Source organism: Naegleria lovaniensis (assembly GCF_003324165.1).
Source record: "Naegleria lovaniensis strain ATCC 30569 chromosome Unknown tig034, whole genome shotgun sequence".
NCBI classification, from domain to species: Eukaryota; Heterolobosea; class Eutetramitea; order Acrasida; family Naegleriidae; genus Naegleria; species Naegleria lovaniensis.
In genome coordinates this window covers 38,163-62,547 of record NW_025407857.1, presented here as the reverse complement: position 1 = coordinate 62,547, position 24,385 = coordinate 38,163, and the positions used below count along the sequence as shown (strand labels likewise).

The 24,385-nt window shown below is 37.5% G+C and overlaps 11 protein-coding genes across 11 annotated transcripts; 6 read left to right on the top strand and 5 right to left on the bottom strand.

The window, feature by feature from the left end:
• Positions 1–380: 380 nt before the first annotated feature.
• On the top strand, positions 381–1,564 carry C9374_008590 (uncharacterized protein; the record flags this gene model as incomplete). Its single annotated transcript, XM_044698683.1, has 3 exons — positions 381–505; positions 555–583; positions 675–1,564. The coding sequence occupies 3 exons, from the start codon at positions 381–383 to the stop codon at positions 1,562–1,564; spliced, it is 1,044 nt and encodes a 347-aa protein (XP_044545230.1).
• Positions 1,565–1,661: 97 nt separating this feature from the next.
• On the bottom strand, positions 1,662–5,485 carry C9374_008589 (uncharacterized protein; the record flags this gene model as incomplete). Its single annotated transcript, XM_044698681.1, has 2 exons — positions 1,662–5,071; positions 5,236–5,485. 2 exons carry the CDS (start codon positions 5,483–5,485, stop codon positions 1,662–1,664), a joined length of 3,660 nt encoding a protein of 1,219 aa, XP_044545229.1.
• Positions 5,486–5,982: 497 nt separating this feature from the next.
• Positions 5,983–6,830, bottom strand: C9374_008588 (uncharacterized protein; the record flags this gene model as incomplete). Its single annotated transcript, XM_044698680.1, has 2 exons — positions 5,983–6,294; positions 6,372–6,830. 2 exons carry the CDS (start codon positions 6,828–6,830, stop codon positions 5,983–5,985), a joined length of 771 nt encoding a protein of 256 aa, XP_044545228.1.
• A 1,219-nt stretch (positions 6,831–8,049) lies between these two features.
• On the top strand, positions 8,050–11,558 carry C9374_008587 (uncharacterized protein; the record flags this gene model as incomplete). The annotated part of the gene is made up of 2 exons (XM_044698679.1): positions 8,050–10,335; positions 10,440–11,558. 2 exons carry the CDS (start codon positions 8,050–8,052, stop codon positions 11,556–11,558), a joined length of 3,405 nt encoding a protein of 1,134 aa, XP_044545227.1.
• A 150-nt stretch (positions 11,559–11,708) lies between these two features.
• Positions 11,709–12,705, top strand: C9374_008586 (uncharacterized protein; the record flags this gene model as incomplete). The annotated part of the gene is made up of 2 exons (XM_044698678.1): positions 11,709–12,042; positions 12,110–12,705. The coding sequence occupies 2 exons, from the start codon at positions 11,709–11,711 to the stop codon at positions 12,703–12,705; spliced, it is 930 nt and encodes a 309-aa protein (XP_044545226.1).
• A 154-nt stretch (positions 12,706–12,859) lies between these two features.
• C9374_008585 (uncharacterized protein) lies at positions 12,860–13,756 on the bottom strand (the record flags this gene model as incomplete). The annotated part of the gene is made up of 1 exon (XM_044698677.1): positions 12,860–13,756. One exon carries the CDS (start codon positions 13,754–13,756, stop codon positions 12,860–12,862), a length of 897 nt encoding a protein of 298 aa, XP_044545225.1.
• Positions 13,757–13,907: 151 nt separating this feature from the next.
• On the top strand, positions 13,908–15,023 carry C9374_008584 (uncharacterized protein; the record flags this gene model as incomplete). Its single annotated transcript, XM_044698676.1, has 3 exons — positions 13,908–13,989; positions 14,056–14,455; positions 14,498–15,023. The coding sequence occupies 3 exons, from the start codon at positions 13,908–13,910 to the stop codon at positions 15,021–15,023; spliced, it is 1,008 nt and encodes a 335-aa protein (XP_044545224.1).
• Positions 15,024–16,273: 1,250 nt separating this feature from the next.
• C9374_008583 (uncharacterized protein) lies at positions 16,274–17,642 on the top strand (the record flags this gene model as incomplete). The annotated part of the gene is made up of 3 exons (XM_044698675.1): positions 16,274–17,141; positions 17,248–17,317; positions 17,402–17,642. 3 exons carry the CDS (start codon positions 16,274–16,276, stop codon positions 17,640–17,642), a joined length of 1,179 nt encoding a protein of 392 aa, XP_044545223.1.
• A 312-nt stretch (positions 17,643–17,954) lies between these two features.
• Positions 17,955–19,334, top strand: C9374_008582 (uncharacterized protein; the record flags this gene model as incomplete). Its single annotated transcript, XM_044698674.1, has 1 exon — positions 17,955–19,334. The coding sequence occupies one exon, from the start codon at positions 17,955–17,957 to the stop codon at positions 19,332–19,334; it is 1,380 nt and encodes a 459-aa protein (XP_044545222.1).
• A 577-nt stretch (positions 19,335–19,911) lies between these two features.
• On the bottom strand, positions 19,912–22,270 carry C9374_008581 (uncharacterized protein; the record flags this gene model as incomplete). The annotated part of the gene is made up of 8 exons (XM_044698673.1): positions 19,912–20,320; positions 20,378–20,450; positions 20,502–20,535; positions 20,591–20,790; positions 21,010–21,164; positions 21,341–21,608; positions 21,700–21,980; positions 22,116–22,270. 8 exons carry the CDS (start codon positions 22,268–22,270, stop codon positions 19,912–19,914), a joined length of 1,575 nt encoding a protein of 524 aa, XP_044545221.1.
• Positions 22,271–22,431: 161 nt separating this feature from the next.
• Positions 22,432–23,424, bottom strand: C9374_008580 (uncharacterized protein; the record flags this gene model as incomplete). The annotated part of the gene is made up of 1 exon (XM_044698672.1): positions 22,432–23,424. One exon carries the CDS (start codon positions 23,422–23,424, stop codon positions 22,432–22,434), a length of 993 nt encoding a protein of 330 aa, XP_044545220.1.
• Between the last annotated feature and the right edge of the window lie 961 nt (positions 23,425–24,385).

Genomic DNA, 24,385 nt, shown 5'->3' with positions numbered 1-24,385 from the left:
ATAAAACTCGTTTGCTGATGCAATTGTTGCTGTGATTGTATCTACAACTCTTGTGGCTGATGTTTTTGGTGGCAAAGCAGAGGTCCTCAAACAGGAAGATGGATGATGTAAAAAATTGAAGTTTGAAAAAATTCAAAAGAACTCTCGCCATCGTTCGACTTGTTATTTTCTCTGTTTTTGATTTCTCCACAACAACGTGTTGTTCCTGCTCTCTCTGTTTAATTTATTGGAATAAAATCCTCTTTCGAAATCATCCCAATCACCACTACGTCTCATTGATGATTCAATTTATTGAACAACCATCACGAAGAATAGTATTTGCAGAACTGGACCTAAATTATAATCATCACCAAATATAATTATTTATTATCTGACTGAGAATGGAATCATCACCACAGGAAATTACTACATCATCACAAGTAGTGGTATCATCGGAATCAGTATCTTTTGGACAATTGATGAAGAATTTTGGAAAGGAATGTGTAGCAGGAAGTATTGGTGGAATGTAAGTTCTTTATTCTTTTTTCTAATCACACATGGCTAAACTCCAACAGCTCGGGAATATTTGTTGGACATCCATTAGGTAAGTAAGGAAAATTATTTAAATCATCACCATTCATTGATGATGAAATTATGGATTCAAATGGAATCTTTCTCACGTTTGTTCATTTCAGATACCATCCGTGTAAGGCTTCAAACACAAACTTCCTCAAAATTCGGTGCCATTCACTTTTTGAAAGAAGCAGTAGCAAAAGAAGGAGCTCGTTCTCTTTTCAAGGGATTACTTTCTCCTCTGATTGGAGAAGCGATCAACAATTGTATCTTGTTTGGAGTCTATAACGGATTGCTTCCGAATGTACTCTCTACATTTCTTGGAAATTTAAGTGAGGAAGAACAGACCATGATTCGTAGAACCTCAATTCCAATTCAGTTTGCAAGTGGTTCATTGGCTGGTTTTTGTATTGCTTTTGTGGTTTGTCCAACAGAGCTTATTAAGATTAGACTTCAAACCTCAACGGATCATATCACCACACGAGCCACCTCTGGCACTTTGGGTCGAAGAGGATTTATGGATTGTGCTAAATTTATTTGGAAATATGAAGGAGGTTTAAGAGGAATTTATCATGGTTATTCGTCTACTCTGATTCGAGAGTTGAGTTTTAATGGAGTTTATTTTGCAACCTATGAACAATGTAAAACACGATTTTCGAGATATTTAGCCTCCAAGCAGATGGAAGGAGCTGACGAAGAGCAGATTAAGAAGAAGATTGAAGAATTGCGTTCTGATTGGAGAGTGATTTTAACGAGTGGTGGCTTGGCAGGTCTAAGTGCTTGGGGACTATGCTACCAAACCGATGTTGTGAAAAGTCTCATTCAATCAAGATCTCCAGTAGCAGCTGCCAGAGGAGAATACAGTGTGAAGGTGATTGACGTTTTTAATGAGTGTAGAAAGTCTAAATCCTTATTTAAGGGATTAGCACCTACATTGGTACGTGCAGTACCAGTGAATGCTGTGACTTTTTTGATGGTCGAAGCAATTTCAAGATATTTGAATGATATTTAATTTTCTTGAGTGCATGGAAAATGTTTTTCAAAGAAAGAATAAGTTTTGGACTGGAATAACCACTAAAATCTATAATTATCTATAATATCTACATTATTTACTCCTTCTTACTGGTGACAACGTTTCCAACATCGTCGTCATCATTGAACTCGTCGTCCTCCTCCATTGTTTTTCTTCTGCAAACCATAGAGTCATCACTGGAAGAACCTTCGTTGGCATTGTATCCCTTAATGTATTGTGTGATTGTTTCAAACTTGGGCTTGGCACTCTTGAATTTTTTGTGTCCCTCCACTTCAATATCTTTGCTCATGAGTGGTTTCATGGCTGTTTGTAAACTAAGGAATAATTGTGGATAAATAAGCTCTTGATTGGCGAGGAGTGTCTTGATGCGTGCTCTTTCTTTTGGAATTTCAAAGCAAGCAGGGCAATTCTCATTAATGACAGGTAACTTGTTTTCCCATGCAAACTTCTTTGTCTCGCTCTCTCTGACATAAATCAAAGGTCTAATCACACGTAAATCTCCAGCATCAATTGTGTAATGAGCCTTCATGGTTCTCATATAACCATTATGGAAAATGGACATGATAAAACTCTCTGCCAAATCGTCACAATGTTGTCCCAAAACCAATACATTATACCCTTCTCTTCTTGCAGTGTTGTACAAAATTCCTCTCTTCATTCTGGCACACCATGCACAAATAGACGATGCATTACATTCCTTAGCTCCCTCAATGACAGATTGAGATTCATAGAAATATGGAACACCTAATTGTTTACAATAGTTAATGAGTGGAGAAGGATCATAGGATGCTGTTTGTGGATCCACTGTACAGGCACCAAATTCAAATTTCACTCCCAAATTGCTGTATTGAAGTGCGTGCAAAACATGAAGCAAAGTGAGGGAATCTTTACCACCAGATAATCCTAAAAGCAAACGATCCCCGTCACGAATCATGTCGTACTCACGAATGGCTCTCTTTACAGGTCCCATAATGGTTTTAGCATCAACTTTTGGCCACATTTTGTAGTGTTTCTTGAGTGCCTCTCGACGTTTCTTGTCATCCTCGTCAGAGAGTATAATTTCCTTGTTGGTCTCATGATCAAAAACATTGACAGGTCTGCTGTACATGACTGGTCGTTTTTGAACATAAGGTTTGGCAGTACTTTCTTTTTTCCAATCTCCTCCAAAATCATCTTCTCCAATATCAAAACCATCAATAGATGACGTAGGTAGAGTAGATGAAGAAGGTTCCACTTGTACATTCGTTTCTGTTGATTGTGTCGATGATGATGGTAACTCTACTCCAATGAGCGAAGATGAAACTGGATTAATTTCTGAAGTGAGAGTGGAGTGAATGAGACGACTTTGTGTGGAGGCAGTTTCGTTTGAAGAAACTGATTGTTCTGAAACTGCGAAACCTGTCCATGGCTTCAAATAAGAAGCTTTGAAAATTGAATGAATGTCACCTCCTTGTAACTCTTCCACAATTTGCTTAGGGAAGACAAACCATCTCCATTTTTCGGCATGATCAATTTCTTCTTCTTTTGTTGGAAGGTTCTCCTTATTGATAATGCTGTTTTCTTTCAATAAATTAGTATTAGTCTTGTTGAGTAGTAGTAAATCTTGGTCAACAATTCTGAATTTAGGATTAGAGAATTCCTTAACTGCTTGATCAGCCATTTCTTCAGCATGTTTTAAATACTTTTCATATTCCTTGCTTGGGGAAGTAATCTTGTAGCCAATTTCTTGTCTATATTCGAGTTTTCCATTCTTGTATGAAATGTTTTGTAGCCATCTTCTGGTGGGGAATTTTCTGTTTTGATTGTGCAACCATTCTCCTGTTTCTGGATAAAAGTAATAATATGGTAAAAATTTGTATCCATGTTCTGCAACAAATTTAACAGACTTTGTAATGTATACAAATGTATCCTCATCCATAAAGTAATTGAAATTCAATCTCACGAAACCAGGTCTCAAAAACTCATAATCATCATCTGACAAGAGCACATTTTCAAGGTTTTTAGATTCGCTGTACTTGAGCCCAAAGAGGAAGTGAGCAAATGGGCCAGCACAAGCGCAACCAGATCTAGTTTGAATACCAAACAAATCATTCAACAATATTGACACGAAGGTAGATGGAAGGAATGAATTATGGTGTCTAATAAGGAAGCTGAAAATTGGAAGGCGAGGAGTATTTTGACCATGGCCAAGAATTACCAAGTTCTTGACAGACTTGAATTCGTTGAAGGCACGATTCGTAAAATCTGTCTCTATTTGAGAAATTAATTGAGTACCGACTGCTTGACGAAGTTGGAAAACAAGACCACATCTGACTGATCCCAAAATTTCTGGTGTACCACCTTCTTCTCTTTCGTATGACTTTTTCACATAGTGATGATCTCTATCGGTCACAAAGAATACTGTACCTCCTCCAGGATTTTCTGGAATCTTATTCTTGAACATGTGTTTTTTGACAACAAGGACTCCTGGCGTGCCTGGGCCACCAACGAATTTATGTGGGCTGAATACCAGAGCATCCTTGTAACATAAAGGTTTGTCCTCGTCTGGAATTTCTTCAGTAATCTTTCCAAATGTATGATCCAAATTTTCGGTTGAGACTCCTCTTGGATTCATGTCCATCTTTACATAGGGAGCTGCTGCAGCATAATCCCAAACTACATAACCTCCATATTTGTGCATCAAGATGGATATCTTATTCACATTAGGCTCTAAAACACCTGTGACATTGGAAGCAGCTGAAAAGACTCCAATTAATTGTCTCTTTCCATTCTTGAAGTGTTTTAACTTGTTTTCTAAGTCCTCTAAATCAGCAACTTCGTTTCTTGTGGCAGTAGAGCCAGTCGTTGGTATATATAATTTGATTGGAACAATGTGACAACAAGATTCTCTCCATGGAAGAATGTTTGAGTGATGTTCCATTGGTCCTACAAAAACAACAGGTCGTAATTCGTCAATATCAGCTCCATTCTCTATGTTGTAATAATCATCATAAAATTGGTCATTGTCAGAGGGAAAAGGAGAATTAGTTTGTGGCTGTCTGAAATTGTCTTCTAATAAATTATTCTTGATATTGAACTCTTTTTCCCATTTTCTCTTTTCCAAGAGCAAATTCATGTCACCGCCCTTCTGAAGACCCAACAAGTGAACCAACTTGTTTACAGCACTTGTAGAACCACTTCCAGTAAATATTAAAACATCCTTCTTTCCACAGTTTAGTGCATTTCTTACAATATAACGAGCCTCATGTCTAAATAATGTACTTTGAAGACCAGTTATTGAGCTTGTTGTGTGAGTATTGGCATACATGGTCATCACCTGCTTCTTCATGAACTCTTCCAAAAAACTAAGCGACCTTCCAGAAGCTGTATAGTCACAATAAGTTATTTTTCTATATCCAAAAGGTGATTTAAAAACTTCATCATCTCCGATAATTGAATCATGAATGGTTTGAATGAGGCTTGTTTTTTGACGAAGGTTTTCATTATCTATTGGCCATAGTTTTGAAATAATATCCATTTCATCATGATGCATTCAATGTGTTTTCATAAATTTGCGCGATAAATTCATAGATACATTGCGGACCAAGTTGGGTGGTGTAAAGTACAATATTCAAACTACTACTTGTGCTCAAATCGGAACTACTACTTACCTGTTCCACCATGAACCAACATATTCAATACTTCTTGCTCCGATAATGCTTCTTGTTCCTTCATCTGCTTTTCCTCTTCAATGGCCGTTGTACTTTTTCCTCCAGCCTGTTCATAATGAGAAAGACGAAAGAATTCCCGAGAACGTTTGGCAATCACTGAATTTTCAATACTACTCTTGGTGCCATTGTCCTCCTTTGCCTGTTCTTGTTTGGTTTGTTCTTGTTTCAAACCAACTTGTTCCGGAATCATCTTTCTCTTGAAACGATTGCGAATGATGATGATGATGTGGTGATACACACAATTCGTAACGAATTTTTTTTCAAACAAAATTGTGAAACTTCTGAATTGCACTCACCTCCATTCTCCCCAACACACAAACTTTGTTGTCCACTCTGGACAACGTTTCAAAACGGCATGTACTATTTGGTAAAAGACACAATCTTAATTTTAATATGAAACAATGTAGGGATAATCTATGACACGTGAGGATCGTCTTAGAGTGAATCATGTGAAGGTTGTCCATTCCTAAATTAAAAACTATAAAAATTGAATGCTTAGAGAGGAGTTTGTGTGAAAACCTCGTGAATGTCGGCCAGAGAGAAAATAGGCTTTGTGAAAAATCAAAGTGAATGTTCTAATAAAGTGAAAAAATTGGAAGAGAAGTATTTACAAGGGAATGTCGGGTCATGGTATGAATCATTGATATCACATGACATGAATGAATCAATGGTATCACATGACATGAATTAATCGCCTGTGACTGCAATTTTCAAGCCGTCCACAACAGTTCCTGAAAATGCTTTTGCAAACACTTTTCCACTTTCTTCCTTTTCTTTTTCTGGACATGAATAACCAGAGTAATCAAGATCTTTCAGTTTCAATTCAATTTTTGTAATATGGTCACAATGTAGTGTATCGAATTGTATGGATATCTCCCATTCAAATTTATACTTGCAAATAAGACTGGATTTGTCTTCTGAAATGCTATACACTTGTTCGATACGTCTCTGAGTAATGATTGGTGTTTTAAAGTCCTTTCCAGTGTGGAAATCCAGGAACTGGAGTTGTGTGTGAATTTGTGTGAATTAAGATGTATTTCATCGATTAATTTCAAAATGTTCCAACTATTACTTACCCACATTCCTCTACAATCCTTAAATTCAATTCCATGATTCTTTAAACATTCTCTCACATGAAACAACACAGCAATTACAGGACTCTGATTACAACATTTCAATAACTTGATAATTGCATGATTCTCTCCATAATACTTGAGTAAATACTTGTCAAAAGTCGTTGGAATATTCGTATTAACCTCTGTGTCAAATATTTCTTGAGAAGCTCCACCCGGTGATTGAGTACCAATCTCTGAACACAAAGCATGCATCAATTCGAACAAGACTATATTAATCTTATCTTTGGCTTTATCCGCTGTGAAATTCTTTTCTTGCATTGTTGAATCTTGTTTGTTATATCTGAAAAGAGTAAATTTTCGAGCGAGACGAGGAATGTCTTTCGAGACGGGAAGAGATTCGAGTTTGTGTTGAGCAACTTTGGTGAGTTCATCCACCACATTGGTCATGTTCACGCTCATGGTGTGATGAGAAGAAGCAATCAATAATGGATGTGAGTAAAAGTCAGAATGAGGAAAATTTGAAAATCACTCGAGTGAAAGAAGAACAAGATGAAAGAATTCAATTTTAGGAGTATGAATTCGTATACGATGATGATGATGAAGAGGGTGTTCTCGAGTTATTATTGTTGTGATTGTTGTTATTGTTGTTGGAGAATGATGGTTGATAATCAACGCGGTTGCAAAATAAAACAAGGGGATGATTAATATTATTGGAGAATGGATAATGACAACAACGTTCTTGAAATTGTGTTTTTAAATTTTCTCGTGAGAAGAGGAGACGCCAAGTCAATGGATTTGAAAAATTAAAAGTTTGTTTGATGAATACAATCCAATTGATACTCTTGTTTCAGTCCACTCTGGATGATGATGATGAAGAAGGATGAGAAAATTTTCTTCTTGTTGTTGATGATGATTGGACCAACTCCAGCGAAATAATAATAACGTTTTTTCGACAGATGACATAAAATAAGTTGAGACTTGACATTGTTTCGCTTTAGGTTCATCCATGACATAACCGGTCAGTCTTTCTATGGCGGCGCAATTGGTACTAGAAACCTGTCAGATATTCGTCAATCCCACGTCAGCTGATTTGAGTGAACCCCAAAGGAATCAAAAATAAAATGAGTGAGTCTCTTCCTGATTGGTTTGCAAGGGTTTGAAGAACCGAAGCAACTTGGGTTCTTACTGCAACAACAGACAAACTGAAACGAAATATAGAGGCCATAGGACGTTACACCATTATTCGCTTCAGCTTAAGCTTGTAAAACAACAGCGTGCCAACGAACAGCTCACGGAAGACAGATCCTTGCTAGCACCCTAAACCAGAACTATTACCAATTCTACTGCATGACATTCAACGAATAAATTTTTTTATGCTTTCTTTTTCATTTTTGACTTGACGAATATCTGACAGGTTTTTAGTGCGCTTCAACGTCGGATGCGCCGCCATACGACGTTGAATGGTCTTTGCTTGATTCAACTTTTGGCTTCTCAGCTATTGGTTCCAGTCTCATCAGAGAGCCTTTCATACAGCGCCGTCTACAAGAAATTGCAACAGAACTGTGTGTGGTTCATCATCACGAACAAGAGAGCTCTCTAACCTTGACATCATCCGAGTGTCATCCTTTGTTCATTAATTACTTAGTTCATCATCATTCATTAATCAATCATCATCACCATGGTGAAATTATTATTGTATGGTCTTTCAGAGTCGGGTTTGTCGACTCTCTTTCATCTCTTTCAACTCATTCCTCATACGACACCGTTGGTAGAGGAGTCTAGTGATGGAATTTCCATTCAAACTCCAAGATCACCAAATAGTAGTCATCCACATACACCATCAAGTCTCCGATCCTCTCCAATTAACATTCCCAATCACTTACATCATGTTCAATGGCAACAACAACACGATGGTAGCAATAGTCCAAAACCTTTCAGTTTCTCATCAACGGCCAATTCCCTTTCGTCATCATCGGCATCAACGGTTTCATCCTTTGCCACATCATCACCTTCCGTTCATCATCATCAGCTCCCACACCAAACAAACAATAGCAATGAGGATGACAACCATACTGGATCATCTCTACTCCCTTCTTCTCCTCATACCAATTTTAATTTCTCAATGAATTCATCATCAGCTCCAAATGATCATTTGAACAACGACTCTCCGTTGATGCAACGTGTCAGTCATTCGAGACCATTACCTCGTTTGCCATTATTTGCCCGTAATCATCCAAGGCCATTACCTCCTGCTCGGAGAAGATCCATTAGACCAGTTCTTTCCAATACACTTTTCAACAACCTCAACAACAACGACTCTTCGAGTAGTCCACCCATCAACAAGACTAAAGTTTTGGAATCGGAAATATCAAAAGTGAGCGTCAGTTCAATCATCAACAAGATTGAAAGCAACAAAACAGAAGAGAACACTCCTGCACGCCCAATTCTCAATATCAAGAAGAAAGCACAAACTCCCAACTCTAATTCTCAACAACAATCAACAAGTACTACCTCTCTTTTGGATCAAACATCCTCATTCTCTCCTGTTACAGTATTGAAAAAAAGAAGACATGCCTTCTCGGATGCTGTTCTTAAGGCTCTTCCTTATGAATTATTATCTCAAATATTTGTGTGCTTCCGTATATTAATTGATGATGCCGAAGCGAAAGGATTTCTCTACAAGACAGAGGAAGAATTTCATCAATTCCTAAAACAATTTACAAATTTGGACAAATTGAAAAACACAACGTCTTCTTCCAACACGGACAATCATGACTACTGCGACTATTGCCATGCCATGGCAGCAGAGAAAGCTCTCGTAGTCATGAAGGAAGGGAAACTTTCCTGCCAACAACTACAATGGAAACTCGAAAAGACCTTTTCAATAGTGGAGCGCATGAAAAAGATTCACGAGCCTCAGAAGTTAGCTGCGAATCAACGATTGAGAACCGAGTTTTTCAACGACTGTAAAGAATTGTGGGAGAATCATTTGGGACTTCAACATACCTTCCATGCCTATACATTATTCAAGAATAATTGTAGTGGCGAGATGGACTCCAAGTCTATGAATGGTTTTCAAAAAGAAGACAAGTATTTGAGTGAAATGTCTGTTCAAATTGGAAATGCATTCTCGGCTTTTCCATCCATTATGGAACATGTAGTGGATCGATATTTATTGAAAATGCCATCGAAAATGTTTGGATTTGGAGGAGATGTGGCCAATGATGATGATCATAATGATGCTTCTTCACACAACAGTACTCAATTATTGGGAGAAGGAATTTCTAATTCAGAAACAACTCAAATGCCTTCTGAAATCATCATTTTACTGAACTCGATGGTGAGTACTGGATCTCCAGTAGAAAACAATGCTCAATCCAGTACTACCACCGAATATAATTTCAAATTCAACTTGCCTCCACTTTCAGAGATACAATCTTCAACGGCCTCAAATTCGTCTTCCACTACTGCCTCAGATCCTATCAATAGTCAAGAATTGGGTAACCACACAATTTTGATCACTCAAGAGGCTCCAACTTTTTCCCAACAACCACACGAAAACCGACCAGGAGAACACAAGAAATCATGTGCAACAGTGTTATCATCGTCATTTACAACCACACAATCCCACACAGATTATTCCAAATCTGACTCCACACTGTTATATTCTGTAAATTCACATATTTATAAGGCATTGGCCGGAAATCATAGAGGCTCTGCAACTCAAGAAGTTGTAGCAGCAGTAAGACCTCTCGTTCTTGACAAGATTCAAGAACAAAAACCAGTGGTAGAAGAAAAGAAAGAACCACTCTCAAGCCCACGTCGATTACTTAGCTTTTTAAAGTCACACATTACGAATTCTAACAACACTCCAACAATTGAAGCTCATGAACCTCCTCCAAAGACAGTTAAAAAACCTACTCCTCCCAAACAGAAAAACACGATATTTAGCATTGTTACAATGGTATGTATTAAGATTCCATTGTTGTATATTTAATAGTTATCATCGTTTATGGCCTGTCATGTATGTATGCATGAATCCACTCCCAATAATCGTAATTTACAAAGGGAGGTATTAATCCCAAAATCACCTTCTCTAAAAAAGAGTGGATTGTGTGCTGCTACACATCAAATGCAATGGTCTATGTCGTGAATTTATGTGACTTTTTCAAAACTATTCAGGTCAAAGATTCTTTCAGTGGTTCAATGATTGAGAAAAATCGTCTCGAATACTCACTAGAGAAGTTTGAACAATGTGTGAATGGAAAGTACTTTTCAGACATACCCATCTTGTTGGTATTTACATTTGTGGACGTTTTTAAGGAAGCCTTAAAACAATTCCCACTCACTCCAACTCGAAAGAATTCACTTGTACATTGTGTTCAACAACTCAATCCAGCAGCTGAAGGACAAAAACAGACAGAGCCAAAAATTCCATCCATTCAACACAAATTTGGTGATTCCAAGCTTGAAGAGTGGCACTCGTGTTGTGAATTTATCATTGAACAATTCATTCATGTTGCCACCTCTCAAGAACGAAGAGAAGAAATGCGAAGAAATGTTGTCGTTTTGAATTGCATTGACGTGAAGAAGAGCACACAAGTATTAGTGAATGACATTATTCTCAATGCTGATATCATGACTCATTTACAATTCAATGAGCAATATTATGGATCATCACCGTCGTCAACAGCAGCAACCTCGTCTTCCACTCACGGACGTACTCCAAGCATTCATGAAAAGTTCAAATCTTCTCGATCTGGCAGAGATGGTGGACCCATGAGCGATCGGTCTCATTATCGAAGACCACCACTCCTGAATGATACAACTGCAGATTATTCTCAATATTACTATCGAAGATGTAAAAACGTTCCTCTCTCTGTGGTTTCTACAAATTCCAATAATAGTGGCAACAACTCGAATGAGTTAACTAGTTCCAAAATTACAAAACAGAGAAAACGAAAAGAGAAGCAAGCAAAGGCCTCTCTTGTTGAGAAGAGTGCTCATCGTTTGAGTTGGACCACGTGGGGATCTTGGAGACAACCACCTCAAGAACGTGTCATGATTGTGGTTGATGAAGTTGGCCAACAATGGACAGATGAAGAGCAAGTGTCTGAAAGCGTGGACACAACAACCTCAGCACGCAGAAAGAGAAAAAATAGTAATAGTAATTGTTTGTTGCAATAAAGACTTCCAATGTGAGGTATGAACTCTCTTAAAAAATTACTCTAATGTTGATGATACCAAAGAATGATCAAGCTGCATGAAAGTAATTGACTTTGGCGCCATCACTTTTTACCGGTGGTTGAGTCCAAATGAGCTCTGCAGCTGTAAAAAATGAGTCAAGCACCACGATTTCAAAACCCGCCCACATCACCTTCATCAACGACGAGAGTACACGCTCATCAGGCTCATCAACTACATGATACAAGTGGATCGGGAGGAGATGGAACCATTCCGTCTTTTGATGAGGAGGAGTTACAAATGTTGTATACATGGGTCGATGAAATACCTTTGAGTAGACCTAAAAAGAACATTGCCCGAGATTTCAGCGACGGAGTATTGATGGCAGAGGTGGTTAAGCATTTCTTTCCGAAATTGGTGGATCTTCATAATTATGTTTCTACAAGTAGCTCTAAGCAAAAAGGATACAATTGGCAAACCTTAGACCGTAAGTTTTTTGTGTTGTACTTCAACAGTTCAGAGGTGATTTGGAATGTCGAAATTGCCAACAACAGAAAAGGTATTTCAAAAAATTGGTTTTTATGTAGACCCTAAAGAATTTGACGACATGGTAAAATGTAAACCCTTTGCGGCTGAACGAATGTTAAAGAACTTTCAAATCAAAGTATCTCAAATTCAACAACGAAAGCTTACTCAACAACAACAACAAGGGTCTAGGGCGTCAAGCGGACTAGGAAATCACAACAATTCTAGGGAGAATTCAAACACGCAACAACAGACAACATCAAAAACAAGGAGACCTGCTTCTGCGTCATCAGCTCGTTCTCAGAGAGCAACCCAGAGAGATTATGGTGACGATCATATGGACGTAGTGTCGAACCAAAAAGGCTCTAGTCAACAAGCTCCAAACAAAGTGAAGGAGAATCATGACAATGTTCAAACACCTAACAACGATTCCATGTACCATAACTCAAATCCGTTAGGAAAATTTTCTACCGAGGATATCGAACTAGTTCGAGAAAAAGATGCAAAAATTCATGAGCTTGAGGAGACGGTCAAGCTTCTTGAGTCAAAAATCAACAAACTACAACTTCTGATACGTCTAAAAGACTCCAAAATTCAAGCTCTAAATAATAAAATTAAAAACTGAGAAGAACTTCTTTAGTCATATCCTTGGTCATATAGCTTTACCATCATGCACAAGGCTTAACACGCTTGTTCTAACCAAAGTAATTCTTACACTCCTTATCTGAAAAAGTCTGATGGTTGAGTGGAGATTTGTAACATGATAAGAAAATGTAGTATTAATTTAAATACGTTCCATTATAATGAGAAAGCGCAGGAAGTCTTTGTTGAACAAGCTCAATTTCCTTGTCTCTAGATAGAGACAATGTTTGACTAATTATTTCAACTCTATTGTGGACTCCCAGCACATTTTCATCTGCAGTAATTGAGCTAATAGGTGTAATGGGATTAGCTTGTAACCACAACTCTTGTAATGCATTTCCACAACTCTCACTAAGTAAAACTAATATTTGTGTTAGAGGTGTTTCAATTAAATTCCCAAATAACCCCAAATGTTGCAAATTTCCACACTTTCGCATCTCCGTGTCGTTGATTTCAGCGAGCTGATTACAACTCAAGGAAAGATATACAAGCTTGTTATTTGTGGCCCCATTAGCTGGAAGTGGTAGATTTTGGAGTGACGTAATTCTGTTCATTTTCAAATCCAATTTCTCTAAATTAATGCAATTTTCTAATTGAGGATCTATTTCTGAAATCTTATTGTTTGATAGCAACAATTCCTGTAGATTTACAAGCTCTTTCAATGGTGGAAATTTCGTTAAATTATTGCAACTCAAGTTTAGTTTTCGCAGACTTTGCGTGAATATACATCTTCCCAAGATTCTCACCACATGATTAGAAAATCCTTCAAGATAATTACGAGAAGCATAAAATTCAACGAGTATTGCTTCTTGATTGGCCTCCTTTCCTAAATGCTCAATTTCATATTGATTGTTATCATCACAAAGATCTTGTAGGTAAGTCCCACTCAAGTCCCAACTCATCTCATTTTCCGTAAAATATTTCTGAACGATTTTGAACGTATTCCGAACGTGTCGTTGATGAATACCTTCTTCATCCTTCTTCTTGGTGTTGGTTGGAAATTCTGTGATGATGTCGTCTCTCTTTAAACTCATTTTTTTCATCTTTTCCAAACATTCAATAAGATACTAAAACACTCTCTGATTGCCGTTCAAAACGCTTATTATTGGATCAAGCTCGGAATGAATTGGGAATGTATTTGACATTAAGAATTTGAAACACAAAAGCAAACAAGTTCTTAAAAAAATGTCTTCATCGTCTTCCATCAGGAATTATCTTTCTTCCCGAACGGCTGCAAGAGCTCAAGCAATCATCCAGCATATCATGCGTAAGTGTACAATTATTCATCATCATCAATTGTTGGATCGCTCAAGCAATTTCTTATTTCATTTAGCTTTGATCCTTGAAAATGTTCGGAAAGAAGATGGAACACTATCAACGGAATCACCATCGCTATATGACATTTCTGAAAAATTACAATTGATTTTTCCTCCTCATAATTATCAGGAAGAGGAAATATTTACCTCTCCAAAGAAATTACTCCCGACTGCATTTTCAAAATTTGAATTTGATTTATTCTTGAAGACTTTGGTAGATGCCATTAATAATGGTAAAATAGATCATTCTAATTTAACTGTAATGGATTTATGTGGAAAGGTTTATGATATTAACAATAATATTCTGATGATTGCTCTTCCAAAACTCTCGTTCTTGAAAGAAATCAATCTTAGCAATGTACAATTAAATGATGATATCATTGTGGGAATTTGTACTAAAATTCCACAAATTGAACGGTAAGCATTTCACGAGAATATTTAGTTGTACGACATTAATAGAGTAAAACTAGAAAATACAGCAATTACTGACAATGGATGTATTGGAATGATCAAGTCGTTGCCAAGTCCTCAAAACGTGAAGCACTTAAATTTATCAAAAACAAAGGTAACTGAAAACTCCATGAAATATTTGGCTGATCTTTATTCAGCTCTTGAGAATCATTTAGAAAAATTAGAAATTGAAGGCATTGACGTCAGCCGATGGACTGTCACCAGATTATTTAATAATTGTAGAAAATTATGTAAAATTGAGAAGGGCCATGAAGGGTCATTTGTGATTTTTAGAAACAATGTCATACTGCTAGTGCCATCAAATCCAAACGCACACAGCTATACGTTACGACTCGATCATCCATTGCTCGATGAAAGAATTTTGCGTAATATTTTGGGTGTCTACAAAAACGTGAACCATTTACATTTGAAAAGTGACCAGCTCACCAACCACAACGTGTCTAACTCGATACGACTCTCCAACATCAAAACACTTCAATCTTTCACGCTCAACGATCAATCTTTTAAGGTTTAACTGGGACCTTCACGGATTGGAATCCTATTGTATTAAACCCTTCTTGAATGGTTTAAACAACCGTTGAAGCCAAAAGAATAATTCCAGCAAATTCTTTCAAAAACCATCACTAAAACACAGTCCTGATGACGCTGCTTTATTACTAACCTTGTTTGTTTTGGAGGTTTTGTTATAATAAACGGTTTTTAATTGCTCTGCGCTAAAATAAAAGAACAAAAGCCACAATTTATTACAAACTCAACATGTCAATATAATCATCAACAGTCAGTTCCAAGAATTGGTAGATTGTGTTGCGCGTATGACAAGTTGCAATCGAAGTGGTCTCAACCAGAAGTCAGACATTGCAAAAGATACAAGTACAAGAGAGCAGGAAGAAGAATTCAACAAAAGATTAGAAATATTGTGGATGATCTACACAAGAAACTGTGTTTGTGGTTGTGTCGAAACTACCAAGTGATCTTACTTCCTTCGTTTGAGACTCAGAAAATGGTAAAGAAACTCCATAGGAGAATTAACAGCAAGACTGCAAGAAAAATGTTGACTTGGTCACATTACAGATTCAAGCAAAGATTGCTTCACAAAGCTAGAGAGCATCCGTGGACACACATTTATATTGTCAACGAAGCGTATACATCCAAAACTTGCTCATGTTGTGGACATATTCATACGGTTGGATCATCTGAAGTGTTTCGTTGTCCATCATGTGGCTCAATTTTTGACAGAGATATCAATGGAGCAAGAAATATTCTTCTTCGATTCCTTACTACACATAGAGTTAGTTTTTGAGCACCTTGTGTGTTGGGTCTTCCCCACCTTGTGTGCGTTGGGTCCTTTCCCCTGGCTTTCGCTCTTTGAGTGTTTGCTTGCAAGATCAGCACTTTGTTCGATTTGTTTGTTTTGTTCAAATTGTTGATTTAAATAAAGGCGCTCATCTTGGTGTTTAAAGAATTTTGAAAAGGAACGAATATCATATTATCCATCATATAGATGTTATTCCAATGCTCCTTCAAACGAGCATGATGTAAATTATTGCCCTAACAACAGTTACTATTTGCGACATGCGATATCAATGTCATACCAAAGATGAACTATTACATTTCCATGTTCATGACATTAATTCAAATCCCGCCATATGTAATTTCCAACACCAGTCTTGGCTTATTTGAAAGCTTACAACAGGTTCGTTAGTGGTTGGTTGAAATTCAAAAAACCTACCACACCATCCACTCTACTACTCTTAATCGGAATTCATGAAACCTTCTTCAAATCCCCAAACTCTGAAAAGCAAAACATTTATTTCAAGACTCGTTCTTGTATTCATCTTATTAGAAGTCTTACCACTTTTCAATTTCTCCTTCTTCTTCTTCAGTAGTAGGAGTACCAGCAGTACATTGAATCCTCTCTTCTTCATACATGCCATGACTCTCAAAGTCTCTGTCCAAGGAGGTCAAATCGTCATGGACAGTCGTGAATTTCCCTTCATGGCCTCTCTCCAATATCAACCCTCTCCTCAACGAGATCCCTACCATCGATGCGGAGGTACTATCATTGCCAAACGATGGATCTTAACGGCTGGACATTGTGTCGTGCTATCGGGTCAGGTCATTCCCTCCAACAAGTTATCCGTCATGGTCGGTTCGTATCGTTTATCCACGTGTAGTTTGGAGGGTTTTATGGATGGTGTTTCTTCCTCACCTGGTTCTTCTTTAACCTCTAACAGGGAGAGCATGGAGAGAACTACTACTGCTACTACTACTGGACGAACGACTCAATTTCGGTTCTGGAATTGTATCCGAGCGAGAGTGAAACACATTCATGTCCATCCTCGTTACAGTGATGCCTTTGCAGCCAATGATATAGCCTTATTGGAATTACATGAAGATTTACCTTGGACTTCTACCATTCAACCCATTGCCTTGACTTTGAAAAGACCTTCCTTTGAGACTCAACATTTCGTGTTGGGTTGGGGTTATTACAGTGGAGCGAATCGGGTCTCTGACTTTCTGAGGAAGGGAATGGTACCCATTGTACCTGACTCGGCATGTAATGAGTTGAGATTGGGAATGTCCACATCGCGGGGACAGACCTGTGCAGGAGCTGGAGAAGGAGTGGATACTTGTAAGTCATCATGGTTTTATAATTTCGTATAACAATAAGGATGATGATAAATATATATTTGGAATGTTGGGATTTATGATAATGAATGGAATGGATCATGAAAAAGGTGCTGGCGATTCTGGTGGACCTTTGTTATTCATTCAACATGGAATTTATACTCAAACTGGACTCACAAGGTAAGCACGTTATGATGATTAAGATTTTTGGAAAATTCAAAAATCATGAACATCTTAATGGTCCACCTCCCTGAATATCTATAGTTATGGTCCTGACAAGTGTGGAGTTCAAGAGTCATACACGAATCGAGGAGTCTATACTTCGGTCGATTTTCATCAACAATGGATCATGTCGTTAACGAATTTGACATCTTTTGGGAATTTCACAAAAGCGGATTTACAGCTCTTTGGAGAAGCATGGTCGAGGCATCAATTGACGTTTTCACAATGGAGTGTTATTGGAGGAGTGACATTATTACTCTTGTGTATGATCTTGGCTGCTTGAGTTTTTTTAATGTCATGACCTCATTTGAAGGTTCATGAAAAGTGTGAAATTTAATTTGACAATCATTCAAACATTGAAGATGATACAAGCAAACGAAGAAGAAGAGGATTCAATGCTGAACGCTTTTCATCGATCTTTAATCTCATCCTCTCTGTGAATCCAAGAAGACTCTCAAACACACCTGGCGAATGATGTAAAGATTGAGGTGGCGCGACATCTTTTCCTTATCCTATGAGAATCATTGAGAATCCTCGTCGTTCAAATTTTTAGAACGTTTGTTAATTTTTTAATTTTTAAAAATAACTCAAAAAAATGTTTGCCTCGTCCTCATCATCATTATTCCGAGCTTGCTCGAAAAGCTCTTCAAAATCCAACGCTCTCTCTTCTCTTCTTCTTTCTCCGAATTCAGCAACTACAACAACAACGGCTCTTAATTGTACTCAAAAACGTTTTCTCAACATTCATGAATATCAGGCTCAAGACCTTTTCAGAAAATATGATATTTCTGTTCCTAGAGGTAAAATCATCACGGGTGTAACCGAAGTGAAAAAAGCCTGTATTGATTTGGGCTATAACGTGGATTATATTGTAAAGGCTCAAGTCTTGGCTGGAGGAAGAGGACGAGGAAAATTCAAGAATGGTCTTAAAGGTGGTGTTCAAAAAGCCCTTTCGGTTGCAGAAGCTGAAGAATATGCTTCTAAAATGTTGGGACAAGTCCTTGTAACCAAACAAACCGGACCTGAAGGAAAGCCATGTAACAAGGTTTATATTCAAGAACGACTTTATGCTCGTAGAGAATTATATCTTGCCATTTTACTTGATCGACAATCGGGAGGTCCTGTTTTAATCGGAAGTACTCAGGGAGGAATGGCTATTGAAGATGTCGCTAAGGAAAGTCCTGAAGAAATCCATACCATTCAAATCAATATCAAGGAGGGATTGAAGAAGACTCAAGCAGCAGAGTTAGCTCAAAAATTAGGTTTTACTCGTGATGACATGATGCAACAAGCGGTCGACCAAATTACAAAACTTTATAACTTGTTTATGAAGACAGACGCAGTTCTTCTTGAAATCAATCCTTTAATTGAAACTGCTGATGGAAAAGTGATTTGTGCTGATGCTAAAATTAATATCGATGACAATGCTGCATTCCGTCAACCAGAACTTTTCGCTCTCAAGGATATTTCACAAGAAGATCCTAGAGATGTTCGTGCTGCTAAATACGATTTGAATTATATTGGTCTTGATGGCAATATTGGATGTATTGTGAACGGAGCAGGTTTGGCCATGGCAACTATGGACATCATTAAATTATACGGTGGAGATCCAGCCAACTTTTTGGACGTGGGTGGTGGTGCATCCCAGGACCAAATTGTGGAAGCTTTAAAAATTCTCAACGACGATCATCACGTTCAAGCAATTTTGGTGAACATTTTCGGAGGTATTATGAGATGTGACCTTATTGCACAAGGTTTGATTAATGCTGTGAAGGAGACGGAATTGAGAGCTCCAGTTGTTGTTCGTTTGCAAGGTACCAATGTGCAACAAGCAAAGGATATTCTCGCCAAGAGTGGAATTCGTATTATACCAGCTGACAATCTTGAAGATGCCGCTCAGAAAGCTGTGAAAATTGCATCCATTGTGGTCAATGCCACTGATTTGGGTTTGAAGGTCAATTTTGAACTCAAGTAATAATAATATTACCTTTATTGACTGCTAGCATCGAGGATGCTTATTGGAATGTCAAAACAATTCACATTTTTATGAAAAGACATGTGCTTTTGAATAGCAAGGGTTTTTGTGTTGTTCACAGTTAAAAATCAACAAATTAAAATGACAAAAATATCCAAACCATAAACGAAAGAGATTTCACTGCACAAAAGCGTGGAACGTCGAACGATTGGCTCAAAATTGTTGGTCAATGATGAATTCCTTATGTGTAACCTATTGCATAGGAAGAGCCGAATGACGGTTTCAATCTTCTTCTTGTTCAAGCTTCTGGTGTTGGTCTGGGTGAGTAAATTGTTCTAACAAAAAGCTGGGGCTGTGTGGATCCGAAAGGTGAAGCTCGTGTTCTGGTGGTGTTGGAGTGGTTGAAAGCTCTGAACAAACTTGAGGCAGAACGAACATTAAGGAGTAGTGATTAGAAATTACACTCTGAGAGCAGCAAACAACTAAATAATTTTACTGGTAGGAGCTGCTTTCACAATAATCCATAAATATTGTATTCCATCTCTCGATTTGATCAGAGCAGCAGCATGCCATCCCATTAATTGGTTCTAGTGATTTGAATTTGTATTTGTTGACCATCTACAACATTTTCACTCCTCACGAAAAATTGTAAATAATTCATTTCACTTTGCTTCACTGAAAGAGCATTGGGAGGAGTCACTTGAACGTTAAATCCGGTTGGATAATAAAATTCTTGATTGAAATAAACGACGGTAGGTTGTGAATCACAATTAAGGGATTTGACATAATTAAACGAAAGATAAAACTCTGAAAAAGCAGGGTCAAAGGTCATTCGAGTTGGATTTCCACACACTGCTTGTGCATAAGTTCTACTGAGAGCTTTGACTTTTCTTGATTGAAGTTCTCCATTTGGTCCATAAAAGCTTTCAATAGTTGGTGGAGAGGCTGCTGTGGTCACATCATTGTAGTATTTGAATTGCCAATATCTATTTACAACCATTGGATTCAAGTTCCAATTTCATAAATTAGATCGAGAAACCTACGTCCATGATCTCAAGTACTCATCCGCAAGTCCTGTAATCCACTCAATTTCATGTGCGCTTTGAGTAAAATTACCTATCGAATATGCATGAATCAAAGATAGTTCCATAATAATCAATGACTTACTTAAAGCACCAAATTCAGTCATAAAACCTCCAGTCTACACTCCAATAATAATTAATTAACCCATTGTCAATCATTCAATAATAACCAACCTTAAATCGTTTAACATCATATTCTTTGGCTCCCAATACGGCATCATCTCCGATTTGGCAAAGGAATCTATTATTGGGATCTCCCGTACTATTCACATCAAAACAATACACATGATAAGAGAATACTTGTTTGTCCAAGTCTTGAGTTCCTAACGGACTCTCGTCAAATCCAGATGAAAGTAAATCCGTTACGGCTTGTTCTATTCATTGTGTATGCAATGAAATAATATATCGGGATGTTATTTAATTATTATGAAATCAACCATGATGAGATTATCAATCATCATTATATTAAAATCATCATGAAATATTTAAATATAATGATCATCCAAGAGTAGTAATGAATTCATTAAGGAATATCATGATAAGCCTTAATTGTAAAAAGAAGGGCGATATGATGATGATAAGGAATCACTTACCGAAAAATACCAAATGATTGTTATTCACGGAACGAATCGATTGATAGACTTGTTTGTACAATGGAAGTAAATTTTTACGATCTGCCTTTCCTGTCTGATCCAACAACAAGCCTAAATCTGCATATATATCTCCAGCAAAAGGTTCATTAATAATTCTTAAATTGATATAATTTTTTGTAAAGCCATAAGGTTGACCATTTACAATTATATATTACAATTGTCGTTACAATTATTATAAATAATTAAAATTCAATCATGAAAATTGTTCAACATTAAAAAAAATTCAGCCTTAATGCAAACCAATGCACTCTCACACCGCACAACAACTTACTCCAATCCCAACACGTTTGGTTCATCCTTAAAATAATTTGCTGAATATTTCCAAAAATCTGCAAAAGCATCCCGCACACCATTCATGTTATCATAAAAATTCTGAAAGGCATTAGAGGCTGCTGTCGTGAGATAATATTGAAAGAAGGCATGTTGTAAACAATCACTCACAACGGGAGCATGAGTGGTTTGATTGATTCGGAGATGAATGTTGTTGAATGGATAGGGAAAATCAGGAGTGGAATATTGAACGGCCCATCTCGGAAATCCTGTTTCAATAATTAACAACATTATTTCAATAGTTTTGGATCGGTTTAGAAAATTTAGAAATTTTGTGGACCACATATAATCATATCTTACCCTCTCCACAAAACAAATCACTCATCACATCTTGATGTACATCCAGAATGACCATAATTCCATACTTTTCACATTGTCTGACAATATCTCTCAAAGTTGCCAAGTAGTTTGTGTTGTATTGACCTCTCCTTGGTTCAGTACCTTCCCATGACAAATACAATCGAATCACATTGAATCCCCAATTTCTCAAATTTTGTAAATCCTTATCTGTGAGTGAAGTGTTGGTATTGAAATTGAAGCGATCTGGGTGAAAGGGAGCAATTTTGTAAACCACATTGACTCTGAACGGAGTGATCAGAAGTGGTGTGACAATGAGAAATAATCACAAGTGACCATGAAATCATAATTTGCCGTTGTGTTAAGTATTTTGAATTACATTGTTCCTGTGAGACATTCTCAAACGCTGTAATTCTTACCCGTGGAAAATTCTTGTTCTATTAGTCTCATCCATGAATTGTTGAGTTGGAGTGTTGACCCGAATGAAGCAATCCACCAGAGTGAGGCTGTAATTTAGGAAAACGACCAGCAGCAACACAGCAACGAATGATTCTCGGGAGTGATTGCGAAACATTTTTTTGATGATGAGCGTTCAAAGCAACGGGTAATTCATGCAAGAGATCATCAACATTAATATTATTCTAATTACTAACCCGTTGAGGCGGGATCGACAACCAAGATTTAAATCATGTCACAATTATAAATATATATTGAATTAATCTTCTACAAATAAATTTAAATTGACAAAGCCATAGTCTTCTCTTCTCTCAACTCCTTGTCAGTAATTGTGAGCTTTTCTCTGGCAAAATCGTCAATCTTCAAACCTTGAACAATGGAGACTGTTCCATTCTTGCAAGTAACTGGGAATGAGTAAATAACACCTTCTGGAATACCATAAGAACCATCAGATGGAATGGCCATACTGACCCATTCACCCTCAGGTGTACCCAAAATCCAATTATGCATATGATCAGTGATTGCCTTAGCAGCAGATGTAGCAGAAGAAAGCTTTCTTGCAGCAATGACTGCAGCACCTCTCTTTTGAACAGTAGAAATGAAATCTCCCTTCAACCAAGCATCATCATTGATGGCTTCATAAATTGACTTTTTCTGTCCATTAATTGTGACATAACCATGAGCAACATCAGGGAATTGAGTTGATGAGTGATTTCCCCAAATAATGACATTATGAACATCAGCAACATTGATGCCGAGACGATCAGCAATTTGTGCCTTTGCTCTGTTATGATCCAAACGAGTGAGAGCAGAGAAGTTTTCAGCAGGAATTGAAGGTGCATAAGTCTTGGCAATGAGACAATTGGTATTGGCTGGATTACCGACAACAAGGACCTTGACGGTCTTCTTGGCCCACTTTTCCAAAGCTTCACCTTGTCCCTTGAAAATAGCAGCGTTCTTCTCCAACAAATCCTTTCTTTCCATACCTTCTCTTCTTGGCATGGCACCAACCATGATACAAACATCAATATCACTGAAAGCTTCTTGATAATCACTAGTAGCAACTACCTTTTGAAGCAATGGATAAGCTGAATCGGTAAGTTCCATACAAACTCCCTTCAAAGCATCCAAAACTTGTGGTACTTCAAGCAAGTGAAGAACAATGGGTTGATCAAAACCGAGCATTAATCCACTGGCAACCATACCAATCAAGCTGTATCCGATTTGTCCAGCAGCACCAGTAATCAAAACCTTCAATGTTGGCTTGGTCATTGTGTTGTATAGGAAGAAGAAGAAGTCGTGTTGATGAAAGGAATTTTTTTGAATATTTTTGCTTCGGTTCTTTGTGAATGCTTTTTAAAGCCCCAACCGAAAACAAGACCAAATTAATCTCTCTCAACTCTTGATCATTCAAACACGAGAGTGCCAAAGGATAGCCAATCCACAGATAGAGTCGTGTGTGGAGCCCTTAGCTTGCTACTACATTGATTGAACGGAGGAATTTTCAAACGTTTGCCAAAAAACTTGAAACGAGTGGTTTCCGAATTATTTTCCTTTTGAAGTCGAAAGAAAATCCCGAGAATGGTGTGGTCATGGGATGGATCATGAGGATGAATGAGAGGACTCTTGTTCCGTTGGAGAGAGAGAGAGCGTTGGCCTACATATATTATTACAACACCAGAGCTGTAGTGTGGGTGTTTTCTACTCAACTACAGATTCATCATAATCTCATGAAAAAGTGTTCTTCAGCAACTCGCGAACAATACTGCCACGATCAATTTGTAGCAAAATTCACCTTGTGGATTTTTCAAGTACCAGAATGAAAATGTTTAGCTCTTTTTGGTACTTGGATAACAAACAGCTACAACAAGCTTGTTGAAATCTTTTTCAAGTCGATCTGTTAGAAGCTTCAAAGGCTTTGGGACTCTTCATTGGAGAAATTCTTTTCATGAAACCCTCTACTAGAGCAAAATGAAGAAGAATTTTTTGGAACTGCATTCCCTTAGAGAATTGGCAACTGGAGTTCACACTTGCCCATGAAGCCATTTAAAACAACACCTGTCAAGGTCCTGTCATTCTGTCATCCAGCAAAAAAAAACCGTTTCGACAACCTGCTGCTGTCCAATTTTTCTCATATCTCTACCACCACTGCAGCAGAAATTCGTTATTCATCATCTTCATCATCACTAAATTCCATCTCTATTCCTCATCATCAACACAACAATAACTCAAA